This window comes from Leptopilina heterotoma, unplaced genomic scaffold, assembly GCF_015476425.1.
Source record: "Leptopilina heterotoma isolate Lh14 unplaced genomic scaffold, ASM1547642v1 Lhet_802, whole genome shotgun sequence".
In the NCBI taxonomy this organism is placed as follows: Eukaryota; Metazoa; Arthropoda; class Insecta; order Hymenoptera; family Figitidae; genus Leptopilina; species Leptopilina heterotoma.
Genome location: NW_025111182.1, coordinates 158,230 through 177,946, shown reverse-complemented (window position 1 = coordinate 177,946; position 19,717 = coordinate 158,230). Strand labels below are relative to the sequence as shown.

The window sequence follows — 19,717 nt, the reverse complement described above, 5'->3', positions numbered from 1 at the left end:
GCCTTGAAGCCTAATGTTTGCTCAATTATTGTGCGTTGACCTTTACGTTCATCTCCACCAAAACATGAATTTGTAAACAAAAAGATTCCGAAAATAAATTTCAATTAAGTTGGATATTTAATTCTTTTAATTAAAGAAAAAAATGGGTGACAAGAGTCTCTTTTTACTGGATTCTTTTAGTGAAAATGGCAAATTTTATATTGTAAGAAAATCAACAATTTTAGTCACTGACGAGTCGGAAATAGAAATAGGGAGAAAAGTTCAGTTTGCACAGCCAAAAAAAGGACAAGATATTGAAATGGCAAAAATAAAAACAGGAAAAATTGTTATGAAATCAGGTAAGTATTTTGAAGTTTTTAATTTAAAAATTAGTGTCTTAATGATTAATTATGTCATAATAATAATCATAATAATGATTAATTAATATAGTACTAAATTTAGTAACTTAAGAATTTTCTTTTTTTGTCTATTTAGGTGAGCTTTTTTGTAATAATACCTCTGTTTTAAAAATTATTAAATAATCTGAAATATAAAATAACTCGCTTTACATAAAATGCGCATTTAAATATTTTGTATTTAATCTTGATATAATTTTAAAAATAATCCCGGTTGCATAAAATTAATAAAAATTATCATTACATAGAAAATATTTTTACAGAATCAGAGAAAGAGTTAACAAAATTGATGAACAAAATGAAATCAGAGATTGAGAAGAAGAAAATTACTAAAGAGGAAATGAAAGAAGAGGTAAAAAGAGAATACGATAAAAGAAGATTGGAAATAGTTAAAAAAACAAGGCAAGGAAATATTGAAATGGCAAAAATCTTACAAAAAGAGCTAAATGCTAAAATGAAAAAAAAAGATTTATTGAATGAACTTAATAATGCCCTGAGATTGACAGAAGAAGAGGGAGAGGAACTTTTGAAAATTAAAATGGTATTTATTTTTCTAATATATCGTTAACATAATTGCATAATTGTTGTATTTTTAAAATATTTATTAATTTACTTAAAATATTTAATAATTAAAAAACTTTTTGATAAAATTAACAGAATTCTCTATTTGATAGATTTGTGAAAAATTACCTTATTATTCATAATATTTATCTTTCTGCAGATTTTTTCATTTTTTTTCATCGGTTTCGAATTCCAAATTATTAAAAAACAAATTTCAACTTCGTATATTTTTTTGTCTGAACTTAATTTTAAGTGAATCTCTACGCTGAGAAATAATCTCAAAAATAATATTTAATTTTTTCAGCACACTGATAATCAATAAAAGATTGAATACAACTCTGAGTTTTATGTTACATAAATTAATTATGTCAAAATTTAAGTTCATGCGACTATGTTTTTTTTATTTGAAATTATAAATAAGAAGTTTGCTACAAGCTGTATTTAATATGTTCGTATTGTAAAACAAAACGTTAAATAAAACAAAAGTTGAATAATTCTATCAAATTTATTTCTCGTTTCTTATTGCGCTGGTAAAAAGTGTAAAATATTTAAAAATTAATTAACATGGAAGAACAAGTTCTGATTAGTGGCGATGGTTATTTTACTATAGTGTATAAAAAATCTATTATTTTTGATTCATCAAACCCAGACTTACAATTCGGATCAGAAATTTCCTATTGCTGGCCAGAGGAAGCTGCTTGTAAAAGAATTTACAAAGGAAAAGTAATTGCTACTTCGAGTAAGCAAATATAATGCAATATTTGAAATAATTTATAAGAAATTAATTAAAATATTTTAAATAAATTGAAAATATTTTTTATAAATATACCTTTTTTCTCGATAAAACATATTTTAACAAATTTTCGTATCTAGAAATGTGTAAATTACTTTTTTAAAAAAAATGATATCAAAAAATCTTAAAATTAAATAATAATAACAACATTTACTTTAACTAAAATAAAAATTTTCATTTTCTGTAATCAAATATATTTTTAAATATCATGTGCAATTTTTTTTATTATTTTATATCGTAAATTTAAAATATTTAGAGTGAAATTTTTGCAGAGCTCTCATAAAAGTTTTTAGGCTATCCACTTTTTAATTTGTCATAGTCGTATGTTTCCATAGAAACAGATGCAACTATTTGACTTCTTTTTCTTCAATTTATGTTCTGATTTTAAATAAAGTATTTTAATTGAAAAGTTTGAATTATATAATCAAAAACTTTAATAATTTGAAAAAATGTTAAATAATTTATGTAGCCGATGAAAAGGAATTGAAAAAATTGCAGTTGAAAATGCAAAATGCTGAGAAAAACACTAAGTCGAAAAATAAAAGACGTAAAATTTCCTTGGATTCCAGCGACTGCAACACAGAAGATGAATCGACACCAAATTCTTCATTAAATAAAATTAATACTGCCTTACATCTCAATAAAGAATTGAACATCGTGTTGAATCAAATTAAACAAGTAAATTAAATTTTTAGGATTAAAGTTATAGCGCTATAGAAGAGAATTATAAGATTTTTGGAAAGCAATTACATTTTCAGGCCTCGAAGTGTATGAATTATTCGACATTCTAATCTTATAATTAACTAATCTTATTTTTAAATTCTAAAATTATATATTTTTATTTGAAAATTAAGAAACAAATTAACCAACAAATAAACAAAAACTTTAATTAAACAATTTTTGTAAGTATAATTCTGAAATATTATAAATAAAATTTGTTGACAATATACATATAAATTATTTATTGAAATATTAATAAAAATTATTTAAATTCTAATAATAAATAGTCAATAATAATAAAATATTTATAATTTAATTAAATTAATAAAAAATAAAATGTTAATCCGAGGCCTGTGTGAAAAAATCTTTAATTTCCAAAATTTTTATTAATAAACAAACGAGTGATTAATTAAGTAATGAAATATAAACAAAAATAAATCAAAATTAATAATTACACATTTTTATTACAGCTCATGATAAATGGACAACAATTTGAAACCATTTCCGGAAAATCTTTAGAGGAAAACACTCTTCATTTGGAATCTTTTCAATCTCCTATCCAACTTCAAGTACATCGTCCTACTGAACTTCTTGCTAGCACCTCAGCGAGCTTTAATTCTTCTCTTGATTCGTCCCTTATTGATTGCGACAAAAAAAAAGAAAAGCGAAAGTAAAAATCTGAAAAATCCAACAGAACGTCAAAGTATTATAGTAGACAAGGAACCTAATCTGAAAGCAGATGAGGGAGCTATTGATATAACGGGCGAGGAATCTGATGATACTGCAGTCAAAAAGAAAAATGACGAAAATGAAGACGACTTCTTAGTTTTTACTAAAGAGACTGCTAATGCAGAGAAGGTATAAATCATTTTAAAAATTAGATATATCAGGGTGGCCACAAGTTTCAGTTTATCAATTTTCCTGACATTTTACTGACAATTTACTGACATTAAATTACTTTCCCTGACAAAATTTTTTTTACAGGAAAATATAATAATTGTAATTATATAAATATAATAAGATTTTTAATTTTGAAAAATTTCTAAACAATTAAAATTTGGTAAAATCTTTTAAAAATTGAATTTTTGAAAAATAGGAATAAAAATAATCAAATTTTTGGAAAATATTAATTATAAACAGGATTATGATTTCTCAAAAATTTTAATAAGTCCAAAAAGTATATTTTTATTTACATTTTTTGAAGATAATTGAATCTTAAAAAATTATTATAAAACAATTCCAATAATTAGTTTTCAAAAATATTTCTAATTTTTAATGTAATGTTTCGAAAATAATTGAATTTCTTAATAAACATTTTGCATAATTTAAAAAAACTAATTAATTTTTTTAATTGTAATTAAAATTTTTTAACTTGTTTGTTTTATGCAAAAATGTTAAAAAGAATTCTAAAATGTTTTTATTTTTGTGTGTATTTGAATTTTTGGAAATATGCATGTAATTGAAAATACTGAAAATATTGAATTTTAAAAAATTAGAAGCTAATTTTCATTTTCAAATTTACCTTTAAAGATTTTTCAATTAAAATTTTTGATATTTCAATTATTTTCAAAATTTGCAATTAAAATTCTTCAAAAAATGTAAACAAATACTTGAAATGAATAAATTATTTTCAATTAAATTTATTAAATTCTCAATTTTCTAAATTTCCCTGACAAAAATTTTTTCCTGACATTTCCCTGACTTTACTGACATAGCCACCCTGATATACATAATTCTGGCTAATTAGGGTAACCATAAAAAGTAATCCTAATTTTCGTCAGTAAGTAATATCACAACCTTCTCATTTATTAAAAATAAAAATTGTCTCTGCTTGTTCGATTCGCCAAAACAACAAATCAAGTCGAGTCTCCAAATACAAAAATAAATTTAATTTAAAATTTTATTCGAAAGTACTATATTTTAATTTTTTGAAGTCACAATTGTAACTTTTTTATTTTAGGCAACGGAGTTATTCACTGGAAGTGATGTTTATATTGACAAATTAGAATTTAAGAACATCAAGCGAACAGCTGGATCCCAAACATCACTGGCTCGATCACTTATGGTCGCTATATTTAAGGAGAAAGCACTTATTACATGCAGTCTTTTCAGAAAGGGGAACAAGGATGCAGAAACGAAATGTCTTCCCAATAATGCTGTTAAAGCTATATTAAGTAAGATATACAATAAAATTTATTTTTAAATGGTAAACTTTTGATTTAAATAAATTTATTTAAATATTCTTTTACTATACATAGGATTATAGGTCAGAGATAATAGGTCGGAGAAATCAGGAACAAAAAAAAGAATTTTACCAAAGTTATCCAAAAAATATCAAATTCATAAAAGAGAAACGAAAATTTTTTTATAGCTTTTAATGCAAATTTTCACTTCTGAAAATTATATTTTTTTAAATTAAACTTCCCTCAAATTTTTTGATCAGGGTACAAGTTTACTTTAGTTTATTCAATATCTCCTTTATGTAGAAGTTAATAATGATTCATTTCTAGAAATGCTGACAATATTTTATAGTTTTTTAATTACAATAAACAATTGTGTAAAAATATTATTTGTTTTGTAGGTTTTTCTCGTCGTTTTGCTGCTACCAAGGAGGATTGGAAGTTAATTGATGACACAGCAGTAAAAGATAGTATGCGATCGAAATTAAAAGAAATGAGAAAGAAGTCGAAGAAAGAAAGCAAGTCATCGACTAAATAGCTTGAAATTGGGGAATTCGACCTTATACCATCATCTACTTTCCTTAAAGGGCATCTGAACCATTATGACGTCACAATTTGTGCAAAGCATATGTTCTAAAACCATGACGTCATAATGGTTCAAGTGCCCTTAAATCTTTGGTTTTTCATTTTTTTTCATTTTTGGTTTTTTTCATTACAGATATTTAGCTTAGGCCACGGATCAGTTTCGGAAGAGATAAAAGGAATAAGAAAAAAACAAAAAACTTTGATCAAAATTAATGAGGATGGGGCAATTTTTCGTTCTTACATTAATGGTAAAATTTATTGCTTAACTCCTGAAAAATTTGTACAAATTCAACAGAAATTAGGTGCAGATTAAATCCTAGTTTTAGATGAATGCACTTTTTTATAATTGTTGAAATAAGAGTTACTATTGAAATATTTATTTTTTAAATTATAACTTGTCAAATATAAAAAACTTTCTACTAATACAGAATTGTATTTTTTATTTATATTATGTAGGTACTTGCTCTAAAAATTGCTTTTTTATTAAATACTTTAAAAAAATAGTTTCTAAATATAAAAAAATGATTTTTTTAAATATAAATTAGTAATTATTAGTCAGAAAATAGTTAAAAATTTAACTTAACATTAAAATAGAAAAATCAAGGGAGATTTACTGGTTTAGATAGTGTACCATTAACTACCATTATTATAATAATTACTATATATTTCGGCATATAACACTCAATTACTATTTTTTACAAAAGTATTACTAGGATAATTAATTAACCTGGGCTAATTCCCTCTCGAGAAAAATAACCAAATTAAATTCTCTGAAGAAAATCAACTTCTAGTACCTACCCGTTTGAGAAATTTTTTTTTGTCTAATAGATTAACTTCGCTAAAGAAGTTAAAAAAAATTATCCACATTTTAGGTAGACGCTTGGTGACTTTTTGACAAATTTGATTTTTTGGTATTCTTAAGTGATTTTCTACAAAAAAAATACTCCCAGAATTACTCCCGGAATTATTCCTGCGAACATTCGGAAAAAAGTTCCTGGGAATCTCCCGGAATTCTTATAAAAAAAATTCTCGAGAAACTCCCGGGAGTCACTCCCGGAATCGACTCCGAGAGACTCCCGGGAGACTCTGGGAACTTTTCATAGTCACCGCTTGCAATGCGTCAATGCCACGCAAAGGCGCCATTTCCGTAAGAAAATCCTTGCACTGGTGGTCAGAGGAGCTAGCCTCCTTAAGGTAGGAATGCCTCAAAGCAAGAAGGACATATACCCGATCTCAGGGAGATCCCTTGCTGAAAGAGGCTTTCAAGGAGGCGAAAAAGGACCTCAAGAAGGAGATCCGCAAGTCGGGACGCCGTAGCTGGAAGGACCTAATCGAGGAAGTCGATAAGGACCCATGGGGTCTGGCTTTTAAAATCGTGACTAAGAAATTAGTAACAAGGCAAAAGACCCCCGGCCTGGACAATCCCGATTGGGTCAGAAAGATAATAAGTTCTTTGTTTCCTCCTGCAGAACCATACCTTAGAAGGGACTGGAGTTTTTGCAAAGTCGAAGAGGAAGAACTCTTCACACTTAGTGAACTGCAAAAAGCAGGCAAAAGATTGAAAACAGGCAAGGCGCCTGGAATCGATGGGATAAGTAACGAGATCCTAAAGTTGGTTATCGAAACTTTACCCCAGATTCTGCTTCTATGCTTCAATCTTTGCCTTGAGAGGGGAAAGTTCTTCCGCAACTGGAAGCGACAGAGGTTGGTCCTCCTGAGGAAAGGTGAAAAACCTTTAGATAAGGTTTCATCGTACAGGCCTATATGCCTGTTGGATACTATGGGTAAACACCTAGAGGATATGGTTCTGCAGAGAATGCAAAGCCACTTGACGGAAGAGAATCGTCTATCCGATCACCAATTTGGTTTCCGTAAAGGCAAGTCCACAGTTGATGCCATCCAGGCAGTTGTGGACATAGCCAAAGCAGGAAAAAACAAATTGGGACCTGGAAAAAAGAAGAGCTTCTGCGCGTTGGTAGCAATTGACATACGCAACGCGTTTAATTTCCCAAGATGGAAAGATCTCATCGAGTCTATGAAAAAGAAAAACATGCCGCCTTACTTGTTGCGGATAATGGATAATTATCTTAGCGACAGGTGGGTTATATATGAGGGAGACACCTGCACTCTCAGGGAAGAGATGCAGCGTGGGGCTCCTCAAGGCTCGAGGGTGGGTCCATTTGTATGGAATGTATCTTACGATGATTTTCTGCAAATGGATCTGCCCGAAGGTGCGGTGATCATCGGCTTTGCGGACGACGCGTTGTTCGTGTGCACTGCCGAAAGTGAGGAAGCTCTTGGGACATTGGTGAACGAATGTCTGCGACTAGAAAAAAGCTGGCTGAATACAAGAGGTCTTAAAATGGCCCTGGAAAAGACCGAGGCACTGCTGGTCACAGACAGACGTGGTTATGAGCTCCCACGAATCTTTCACGATTAATGCCGAACGTAGGAGAACCCCGTGAACAAAAACGGAGACTGGTGGCGAGTGTCGCCCACGCTACAATGCTCTATGCAGCACCAGCGTGGGCCCTATCCCTGAGGAGTAAGAGATGTGTGACCATCTGTAAAAAGGTACTGTCGGCGCAGAGATCGATAACAAAGCGTATCATCTCTGCATATAAGACGGTATCTACGAGTGCTGTGCAGGTCCTTGCAAGTGTCCCACCAGCAGATCTTTTGGCGAGGGAAAGGGAAGAAATGTTTCTCTTTTCTAAAGAAAGAAGTTCCTTGGATGAGGAAATAAGACCAAGCAAGGGCCTGATCCGCAAAGAAGCGAGGCACAGGCTCATATAAAAATGGCAAGAAAAATGGGATGGTGAGGAAAAAGGTCGATGGACATATCGCCTTATCCCGTCACTCGCCACCTGGATAAATAGGGAACACGGTCAGATTTCCTATTATCTGACTCAGGCGCTCACAGGTCACGGGTGTTTTAACTCGTACCTGTCTGTGCCGCTTTAAATTACGCGAGGACGAGTTGTGTGCATATTGCCAGTTCCCTGAGGACAACGCGGAGCACACCCTCTTCTCATGCAGAAAATGGGACTTGGAGAGGCGGGCCATGTTCGAAGGTGTAAACAGTCAAGTTACACCGGAGAACATGGTATCGCTGATGACCCAGTCAGAAGAGAATTGTCGGCAAGTCGAGAACTTCATAATCTCGGTTATGTCGAGGAAGGACCTCGACGACCGCCAAAAAAGCGTAATTTAAACAGCTTTTAAATTTGTTTGTTCGTTTTTTATTAATTTATTTTGTGATTTATTTATTTGTTTACTTTTTTTTCTTTTCTTTTTTATATCCGTTTGCGATATTATCTTTTGACTTTTAACACTTCTTAAATAATTTTGTTTTTACAATACCAAAAATCATCTATAAAATTTCTAAATTGAAGACAAATAATTTTTTATAACCATTTTTATTAATTATTTATAATTTTTGGCTCAACGTAATAGTACGTGATAGTTCCATAGAGATGGCAGCATTAATATTGTTTCGAAATGAAAGAAACTTAAAAAAGTTTTTTCTTCATTAATTTTGAAGACGAATTTAGAAAAACCATGAGATTTTTCATAAAAAATAAGTGTGATTACATTTTTGACAAATATTTTACATTTTAAACGAATCTTCCGAATTTCGGAAAAAATATCCATTCTTATTATCACTTGTAACAACTGCACAACAGGTACATTTTTTACAATAAAACATTTTATTAAAAGTAGGGGAGACTGGGGTAAACCCGCTCACTTTTTTCAGATCGGCTAAAATCTAGGAAAATATTCTCTAAATCCAAGTTAATTTATATCATTTGAAAGCTTATGATTTCTACTAAAAAAATAAAAAAGAGTTTTTGATTTATCTTTTTTAGTTTTACTTAGAGAAACTTTTTAATAAACATATACCAAATTTCGAAATATCAATTTTCCAGGGTAAACCCGCTCACTTTATCTTTTCAAGACGGAACAGTTTTATTTTTTAAATATTAAAGTTCGTCTTATTCCCGTCTTAAGTATGATTTATTATTGATAATTTATGAGTTATATAAACAATTCTATAAACAAAAAATTGGTTTAATAAATAATGAACATAGATTTCATGAATTACAACTATGGATTTAAATAGTGTTATATTTTATTAAGAGAAAGTGAAATGTAGTTACAATTTTGGTTTTAATAAGTCATAAATTGTGTTATTGTTGAAATATAATACGTGAAATTATTTTATTCTAAATTTTAAATTTAAAACTAAGTGAGCGGCTTTACCCTGACTTCACGTGAGCGACTTTACCCCGAGTGTATTCCTCACATTTCAGAATAAATTTAATTAAATCTTTTTAAAATAAGACAAAACTATATATGTACTCTGATGAATGACATCCAATAGCAACAAAAAAAATTTCCCAGATAAATTAATACTCAAAAATAATGATCGAAAAACTTTAAAATCCAAAATACGTTTTTTTTCTGACACCTCTAAAAACATTTGATCGTCTCTAATTCTATGTTGAATTCATGAAACTAAACGAAAGTTCGTTAATATAAGTTGAATGTTAAGCACTATTCACAGTACCAATATTTTCATCTTAAGTTGAGTTCATAGCGTCAAATCGCTAGTGAGCGGGTTTACCCTGTGCGCGAGTTTACCCCAGTCTCCCCTATACACTAAATGTTGACAACCAAGGCAGTTTTTTAAATCTTAATCCTCATAGAATTGATATTAAAAAAATTTACTTTGTTAAGTATAAAGGTCTATTAATTATTTAAAAAATATCAGGCAGAGAAATATTTACTTTTAGCACCTAGTCTCCCCGCACAGTAAAAAGAAAATCTTATATTAAGGCACGAAAGCTGCCTTAAATTAAGATGCAACATTTTTAAGACAGTCAATGTTGAATTTACGCACATTTTTCGTATCCTTTAACATTACAGCAGACAGTGTTGAATTTAAGGCAGCTCTTAAATTAAGATTTACTTTTTACTGTGCGTGTAATACCGCGTAATATCGAGTAATAATGCCTTATTACGTCGTCGTAATACCCGAAAATACCTAGTAATACCTCTGTAATAAGTTGTAATAAGCAGAAATATTTGGTAATTTTTGTAATAATAGTCTAATAACGGTAGTCAATGATACACTATCTAAACCAGTAAATACCTCCTCGGTTCATTAAGTAATCAACGCTTCAATTCATTCTTTATAGGGGAGTTCCATGAGCTAATTGAATGCAGTACAGGGTAAACTTTCAATCTCAGATTTTCTTTATACTCTGTTATTTTGTTGTCTTAGAAATTAGAAAAATAGAAATTTATTGTGGAAGAATATGAGAAACTGCCTAGTTGCGCTAGATTCTGTCTATGAACTTGAATAGAAATCTGGGCAGAAGCGAACTAGGAATGTGACGCTAGAAACATCTAGATTATTTGGACAAATCCCATGGAACTGGTCGATTTTCACTTATAAAAATGAAAAATTTCTAATTGCTAGCACAGCTCTCATTTATGGTTTATTGTTTTCGAAATTTATTTCAGAACAATTATCTTTTTACGTGATTCATTTTATTTTAATGCCGTGCAGAGTAAAAGCCAAAGACGAAAATGAGTTTTTTCAGAAAATATAATTAAAAATGTGTATTTCTTTCTTCTTTTGTTTTCTATATATATTTTTGTAATATGTGCAAAAAATAAAGAATAAAATAGGATTAATTAGAATTATTTGTGTAAGATAATTAATATTAACATATTTATGATTAATATAATAATTAATTAATAGTAATATATTATTTTGGCATTAACTTTTTTTAATTTTATAAGTTGAATTGTCTTCATTTTGACGCAAGTTTAAAAAATAACAAATGAAAAGACAGTCAATTCTTTACATTGACTGATACATTCATAATAAACTAAATGAATTAACAATAATGAAAAATTGATTGTAATTATCAATTTTTTGACATTACAAATTAGAAATAGAATTTGGCATTTTAATAAAAGAATTATAATAACGCTTTTTAATAATCACGCACGTTTTCAATTCATTTAATTCCAATCTGCAGATGTGCTCCTAAAAAAAGGCAAAGTTTAGAGTTGTTCACGGTCAAGTTTCAGATGATAATTATTTTAATATTTTCTTTATTTATAAAGGCACATTAATTTACAATACGAAGATTTATTCGTCTGATGAAGACGAATAAGTACTGTTGCAAAAAAATTATAATTGATCAAACGCCAAAAAAGTTATTATGCAAAGTTTCCAGAAATTGTATTATTCAAAAATAATGAGTAACACTATTTAACTGTAGTACAGTTTCTTTGTAATTAAGAGCACATTTTTTTTAGCCTTCAATACATTCTACAAAAAGTAAAGTATAATTCACCATCGTTTAGAATTGTTTTGTTGTATGCCGAAAAAGTTATGCCTATAAGAATAGAAAAAAGTACCTTGAGTAACACTGCAAATTTCATGTTCTAAATTAATTTAATCGGTTTTATTATTGAAACGGTATTTCAATAGTCAAAATTAAAATTGTTAAGAATTATTATAAATAAAAATAAATTATGAATTTATAAATTAACATTGAATGGAAATTAAAAATAGAATAAAATTGAGAGAATGAGAAATGAAATTTCAACTAAATTTAAAGTGTGAGAAATTTAAAATAAGGTCAATAGAGTACAAATGTACTGGGATATTAGAAAACCTATGGAAATAGCACAGCTGATTCAAGGCCAAGGTTAAGAAAGAGAAGAGAAAATTTAATATTTGAAAAGTATAAAATTGATTAGAAATTTGAATAAATATTAAAAAAATAAATTATAGAAAATTAACACAATGGTAATTTTCTATATTTAAAATGTATATTTTCTTTTATATAAATAGTATTAATTTTATTAATTAAATTATTAAATTATAATATGTTGGAATAAATAAAGTAAGGGTAAAATTTGTATCAATAAATAGATAAAAATTAATAGATATTGTAAACAAAATATAAAATGATTATAAGTTTATTATTTAAAGAATTATTTAAATTTAAAGAAATAAAATAAATTCATAGAGAAAAGTGATTGACAGCTATACAATGGCATTGTTCTCGGGAAAACGTTAGACACGTTGGCGACTAGAAAGAGAGAAAATATATTTCTATCCTCATTCTGAAATTTGAATAATATTGGCGAGAAAAATTAGACGCTTTCCAAAAAGCAAAAAGAGGGATAAAATTGGCGTTAAGATATGCATGGCAAAACTAAGCGTCCCTAAAGGGTAGGGGAAAGTTTTGAATTTCAGTCAATCAAAGGAAAGAGTTTTACGTACACTGAAATAGTCTTTGAATTTTATACAAGAATTGTAAATCTTGGGGTTGATGACTATATAAACTCTGAAAATGGAAGCGTCGCTATCTCATTTCTCTTCTGACACTTGAAAGGGTAAGCATGAACACTTATCATACAAGTACATTTAATAATATTATATATTTGTAATATTCAGGAGTTCGTTGTTTTGCAACTTACAACCTGTTATTATAGAATATAATTGTAACAATTACATATACAATATTATAATCTGGAAATATTCAGGAGTTCGTTGTTCTGCAACTTACAACCTGTTATTGAAAGTTATAATTATTAACATTTAACATAAATACACTACAAATCGTAAAAATTATACAGGAATTTGTTGTTTTACAACTTATAACTTGTTAATTTCAAAATTATTTACAAAGTCAAGCCCTGGAATTGAAATTTGAGGAACTCGTTAAATTCTTTTTAACTTTTAACCTTAGTTTTGATTCCTAAAGGGGTAACAAAAGCAAATCGTAAGTTTATTAAATATTTTTATGAGCTGTGTTCATATAGTAATAGGCTATATCGATGTGGCAGTTTGAAAGATTCAATAAATATTGATCCTAATACTCCAAAATTATTATTTATAATAGGAAATACTTAATTATTAATTAATTATTAATTAATTGTATCAATTATTTAGTTAATTTTCAGAGAAATAAATAGATTTCTTTAAGTAAATTAAAATAATGTTGAGCATTTTTCGATATTATAATTTATAATATCTAAAATAAATCAATAATTGCATGGTTTAAATTTATGAAGAATATTTATTTGGTTAGAAAATAGTTAATTTAGGGAATATGGAAAACTTGACCTTGTAATTATAGGCAGGATTTATAAAATTTTATTATTAAATTTTATTTAAATTCTTGTTTGTAGATTTTTAATAAAGGAGAAATTAAATAATTACCGATCTTAAGTGAAAAGGAAATACATTCTAAGGTGAATAAACTTTGTTATTTATTTTGTTAATATTGAGTCAATTTATATGGAACATAGCAACCGAACTTACAAAATTATATATATATATATATATATATATATATATATATATATATATATATATATATATATATATTGTTGCCTATTTTATTTAAAATAAAATGTAAAGGAAAAATTATTAACTATTAGAATTAAAATAATAAAATACTATATATATATACATATATACGAAGAATGGACAAGAGGCTTCACTCAACGCGTTGAGTGAAGGCTCCCCGCGCTCCCCTTGACATTGTGCGAGAGAGAAGGAATATTATGTATAGCATTGAAGCGTTCTTTCTCGTACATATTGTTCTTACAGAGTATTGCGTACTCTTTCTGTCCTGTAGCTCTTTTTCTCTCCCACTTATAGTGAATTTTATTATTTTAATACATCTTTTAATTTTTCAAATTATTGAATACAGGGTAGATGCTGGCCCGGTTAAATTAAAACTATATTTATCATACAATATATACATGAACGGGAACTTTTAGGTTTTATTTAATTATTTATGAATTATAATTTATTCTTTCTTGCTTCCCTTTACCAACCTAGCATACGAACCTTGCCTGCCATAAACTGCATACTTGCGAAAGGTTTCTACGCAATATTAAAATAATTATTGGGACAACTGATTTAATGTTGGATTTGTAACAACCTTTAATGGGTTACAAAATAGAATGGAATTTCTATTTTTGAAATGTCCATTATTTCCAACTTACATTAATCCTATTTTAAGAGATTAATTTGAAAAATAAATAAACAAATTAAAAATTGTTTCAATAACTAAAAGAATATTAAAAGACATTCTTTTCTAAGAATACAAGAAAAAAAGGAATTTATTTCAACATAGTACAATGAACCGATTCCATAAAATGCAAGTTTAGCAATTTTGGCATGGCAACAGGTCCAACGCCCTGTCCCCACCATCTTTTATTGCAATATTTTTCCACCTAATTAGAAATCCATCAAACTATAAAAGACACATCAATGACCATCCAAATTGTTCAGTACGGTTTCCCACAGCACAGAGACTCGAACTCTGTCGGAGTAAAAATAATATTTCCTATAACGTTCCCGTCCGGTATACAGGATCCAAATTGATTGTATGCTTATACAAGCAATTTGACCGGACGTAAAATAAAATTTTAAAATACCTCGAAATCCGCGTGGTCGTCTTAAAAATTAAAATAGTGAAGAAATAAAATTTTATAATCCTTTTAAAATCTTCTTGTCGAAAAGACCGGCCGGTTTCGTGTTGTTTCCGCGTCCGCCCTGTTTTAATGGTTTAAGAAATTAATTTAAGAAATTAATAATTAGGGACAATAAAAATTCATAATTGTGCGTGTACGTGTGACCGCATTTCGAAAAATTGTGAAATCTTCGCCCGCAGAAAGAAGAATAAAAAATTCACTTCTTTAACTCTAACTATTATTCTTCATTCTATTTTGTTCTCTCCCCTCCTCTTTTTTTATTTCTGACTTAAGCAACAAGGAAACACGAATCCTATAAGATTAAACAGAGCTCACGCTCTGGCAGTTTGAATTCCTCCGACAAACTCGAAAATAGGGCCATCTCAAAGGCCTAAAATAATCTATATAGTTAATTTAACTATATTAATTATTTAAATATTTTCTGGTTCGTAACATTGCTAATTTTTTTAATAAACTTTTAATAGCCAGTGTTCCCTCACGCCCGTATCAAAAAACTGAAAAACGTGAAAATTCAAAAAAAATTCATACTTCGATAAAATTCAAATCCGAGCTAATCTAGCAAATTTTTATAAATAATAATAAATAGCTAGTGACCCACCCATTCCTTATCAGAAACGTCTAAATGATCAGTTTCCAGTGAATCCAAGCAAATTTGTCAAATTTGTCCGCGATATTGGATCCGCCATTTTTAATTTTGAAAATCTGACATCGGATTCATGATCAGCGACCCCAAAAACGTAAGAGTTAGTCATTATTCAGCAAATTATAACTGTTTTTGCAAACTACTATGTAAATTTGTTTTCATAATTTGTAATAAAGTTTACAAAAAGAGTCGCAGTAATGACGCCATTTTGAATTTTCGATTTTGCCACTTTTCATTCGAAGCAGTATGAGCTTACGAGTATTTTGATCTATAATAAGTTGATTTTCATTGTAAAACATTTTGGGTAGAGCTTTGATCCGTTTGACGTGGAACGTCCCAGGTATATCTTTTTTCCATTTGCCTATGAATCCAATTGTTAGTTTTACTTAAAATCCATTTGTTTATGCTTGGGATGAAATACCCATTAGCCAGATTAATTTGTTTATAACAATTTTATTAACAAAATATGACTTGAAGAAAAAAATGACCTATACAAAACTTTCTTATGTTTTCACGTAGAATCGATTGGCGTTAACAGTTTTCAAAGAATTTTTAATTTTTAATAATTTGTTTAAACAATTGTTGTGAAACAATTAGATATTAAAAACAAAAAAACAGGTATATTTTTTTTCCATTTGCCTATGAATCCAATTGTTAGTTTTTTAATACAATGGCAGGTTTCTTCATGGGACTTAATGGGTTAAACAGTCAAAAATGAGTCCGGACAATTTAGTCAATGTTAATAAAAAATAATTAAACAAGTTACACATATCAATACCACGCCCACGCTCGCATGGGAATTCAAATTCATAATAGAATTTATAAAGTGCCACAAAAAGAAATTACAAAAAACTAACACATCAGTATTAATTTGTAAAATTTGTAAATTTGCGAAAACAAATTAACTGAAGAAGTAAATATTTTATTTACCATAAGTAAATACCTTGAATAAAAAGTCGAGCCGACTTTGGACTAATCCGGAATTCGTCTGCAACAGTACGGTTTATTGTGGAGTTTTTCACCCTTAATTAAATTTGAAATCAATAGAGGAGAGTGGTCCTAAGTTGGCCGTGGGCCTAAGTTGGCCACCCTGCATTTCTCAGAGATGGTATACTGGATGAATCTATAATTTTGTGGTATGATATATTGATAAACCATGATATAATTTATGGACCTAATTATAATCTAAGATTCTTCTAGGCATTGTGAGGACAATAATATTGTTTACGACCAAAAAAATTTAATTTTTCTTGTTTTTTCGAGAGCAGCTACAAGAGATAAATAATTAAAAATTTCTAAATAAGTGTGTGCGCTAGTTCCTTTATTTAATGTTGTAATAAGAGGTTCTGTTGATTTTTTAATTAAATTTTTTTTAATTAGAGCAATAATTTGAAACTTGTAAAAATCTACAGTGGTCTTAAGTTGGCCACCTATTGTTTTTGTTTGTTTTTATTTATGTTTTATTTTTTTTGTGCTTTTTATCACGAGGAAGACCGTAGAAGTGTAACGTAGGAATTAAACAAAGACAAAAAACAAAAAAAAAAGTTTAAAAAACATTAGAAAAAACATAGTACAAAAACGTCTGTCTCTACAGCTATCCACCACTGTAAATAAATGAAATAACATATTGATTCATTTTCTAAACAAAAATAGTTAAATAATGCGTTTTTATTCTACTAAATGTATCAAATTTGTAAAATTTCTGCGTAATTGAAAAGAATATGCATTTCTTCCTTATACACAAGCTAAAAAAAGTGGTGGCCAACTTAGGACCGCTATTTCTGAAATGTCCAAAATGCAGCTTTTCACAATTTATTGTATTAAGACTACAAAAGCTATTCTATAACGTTCGAAATACCACAAAATTATAGCAAAACGATCTCTGAACACTAATATATACTTGCCGAAGTGATTAAATTTCATTTTGTTATTATTTTCGACCAATTTGCTTAGGCGGTCAACTTAGGACCACTCTCCCCTACAGTTTTTTTATAACTATTGAATCTGCAATTAGTCCGAAGTTAGTCTGATGATACGCAACTTGCAAATGTGAAATTAGTCCGATTAAGTCCGGAATTAATCTGGTTATACTCAGGTTTTTGTCATACGAAATTATAATTACAGTTTGAATTTATCTGTCTGTGGACTGTCTGTGAATTGTATATATTTAAAAATTCCATATTATTATAAGACTTATTTTCGGACTGGGGTGTTTTGATAGGATATTATTCGGATTGCCGCTGACTATTAACGGATTCTTTGCATACAGATTTTGTATTGTTCCATACTTGTTTTGGATTAAATCTTATAACTGGACTAAATTCGGATTATTGCCGACTGATTTCGTATTCTTTACAAATTGATTTCGGATTATTCCGTATTTATTTTAGAAGAATTTTTTAACGGGCATATAAAAAAGCCAAAAGTTTTTGAAAGAATGTACATATGTAGGTTAATGTCACATAGAATGGACCGCCACTTTGAGTGGACCGCCTGAGCTTTTAAGTTATCTGACAGCGGAAACGTGAAATAAATAGTGCGAATAGCAGCACCGCACCTAGAAACCGTAAGAAATTAAGTTCCGCGATAATCATATACGTTATCTTTTGATGTAACGCATTTTTAAGAACACAAACACATCGACCTCCACGTCCGAACATACATGTTCACGTGCCATTGGATATCATAGACGTCGCATCAATGCTCCGGCAATGCTATAACGTTTATGTAACTAACGGAGGCGGTTCAGGGCCCATCCTGGCCAGATGGTAGTACCTTGTTAAGGCCCGATTGTCCCTCGACACGGGACAAAGAAATAAAAAAAAATGAATGAAATGGACAAAATTTTAAATGAAATACTCCAAGTGGGTACCTCGAAAGAGGGTAATCCCACCACCGATTCTGATCGGGTGCAAGCCCCGATAGTCGGTGCAGATGGCTCCAAGGATTTTGGAGGGAGCCAAATAGATAGCCAGCTGACATGCTACGAATCAAATGTCGCAAATCAGTTCCTGGCTATTCCCGGGATTTTTAAGAGCGTGCACCAGGCATTCAAGCGCCAAAAGAACGTCAGTCGCGACATCCAGGATGGCGTGGCGGTTTTGGAGAGTGCGTTCTTAACAATTTGTAGGAATCTGCGTTTTATCCCTGAACCGTTCAGGGATCAGGAGCCACGGACTTCAACTGTGGGAACTCCAAGGCAAAAGAGGAGTGCTGCTGCAACTCTTGATAGTGCAGCAGTTACAGATTCTAATAAGGGAAAGAACGTAAATAAGATCCCCAGAGAAGGTATTAGCCCGGATAAGAGACCCCAACAAGTGACTCGGAGCGAAAAGAGGATTAAGCGAAAGGATGCTCCACCGCTTAATTCTGAGTCGCTAGTTGGAGAAAAAAAGGCGTCCTCAAGTAGTCCTAGCCAGACGTATGCTAAGACCGTCTTAAAAGAAGGAGCAGACAATAAGGACGGCTTTAAGGTTGTTGGAAAAAGAAGGGAACGGGCTCCAAAAAGAAGCCCCCAGGCGAGAAATCAGAGCTCTCAAAACGCCCTTTGAAGCTTAGAACCACGGAAGCGGTAAAGATCACGGCAAGAGACCCAAAATCTTATAAGGGTATCTTGCCGCTGATAAAATCAAAGGTTAAACCAGAAGACACTGGTACCGTGATTCATAAAATCAGGAGAACCTTTAAACAGGAGGTTCTTGTGATAGTGAAAAAGGGTGGAGATACCTTGAAGTTTGCGGAAGCACTGTCCTCGGCTCTGCATGGCGCCTTGCCATGCGAGGTCACTGCTCTCGTAAATAAAAGGTCTCTTGAGATCAAGAAGCTGGATGAAACCACGACTGAGGATGAGGTGATTTCAGTTCTGAGAGATAAGCTGGGAAAACCTGATCTGAAGATAGAGTGCCACCTTTTGACGCGCTTTAGAAGTACTAAGGTGGCTCTAATCCGCTTAGCAGAAGCAGAAAGTGACATTCTGCTTAAACTTGGCCGCATCAAAATCGGCTGGATAAATGCTCAAATTCGCGAGCATGTTGAAGTAGCTAGGTGCCAAAAGTGCCTAGGTTACGGACACAGAACCCTATTCTGCAAAGGCCCCGACAGAATAAAAACTGTCGGAGATGCAGCGGAGAGGGACACCTCGCGAAGAGCTGTAACGTTAAGCCGAAGTGCCTTACATGCTTGGACCTGGGAAAGCCAGAAACAAATCATGAGTCCGGAAAGAGAGCCTGCCCGGTTTACTGGGAAGAACTGCAAAAGATTAAAAGGGCAAATCCTTAAAATTTTTGCAGGTCAACCTGCA

At 30.3% G+C, this 19,717-nt stretch overlaps 2 protein-coding genes across 2 annotated transcripts; both read left to right on the top strand.

Annotated features, from left to right (window-relative positions):
• The first annotated feature begins 28 nt into the window (after positions 1–28).
• On the top strand, positions 29–1,464 carry LOC122511137. The gene is made up of 3 exons (XM_043626200.1): positions 29–338; positions 659–936; positions 1,261–1,464. The coding sequence occupies exons 1-3, from the start codon at positions 143–145 to the stop codon at positions 1,276–1,278; spliced, it is 492 nt and encodes a 163-aa protein (XP_043482135.1). The 5' UTR covers positions 29–142; the 3' UTR covers positions 1,279–1,464.
• Positions 1,465–1,520: 56 nt separating this feature from the next.
• Positions 1,521–5,565, top strand: LOC122511130. The gene is made up of 5 exons (XM_043626195.1): positions 1,521–1,695; positions 2,219–2,427; positions 2,989–3,327; positions 4,430–4,643; positions 5,051–5,565. The coding sequence occupies exons 1-5, from the start codon at positions 1,521–1,523 to the stop codon at positions 5,185–5,187; spliced, it is 1,074 nt and encodes a 357-aa protein (XP_043482130.1). The 3' UTR covers positions 5,188–5,565.
• Positions 5,566–19,717: the final 14,152 nt, after the last annotated feature.

Excerpts from the sequence above, each read along its gene's own strand:
- LOC122511130 (XM_043626195.1), top strand. The coding sequence starts at position 1,521 with ATGGAAGAACAAGTTCTGATTAGTGGCGATGGTTATTTTACTATAGTG. Across the intron at positions 1,696-2,218 it reads AAAAGTAATTGCTACTTCGA|CCGATGAAAAGGAATTGAAA; the intron begins GTAAGCAAATAT and ends TAATTTATGTAG. Across the intron at positions 4,644-5,050 it reads TGCTGTTAAAGCTATATTAA|GTTTTTCTCGTCGTTTTGCT; the intron begins GTAAGATATACA and ends TTTGTTTTGTAG.
- LOC122511137 (XM_043626200.1), top strand. The coding sequence starts at position 143 with ATGGGTGACAAGAGTCTCTTTTTACTGGATTCTTTTAGTGAAAATGGC. Across the intron at positions 339-658 it reads AAAAATTGTTATGAAATCAG|AATCAGAGAAAGAGTTAACA; the intron begins GTAAGTATTTTG and ends ATATTTTTACAG.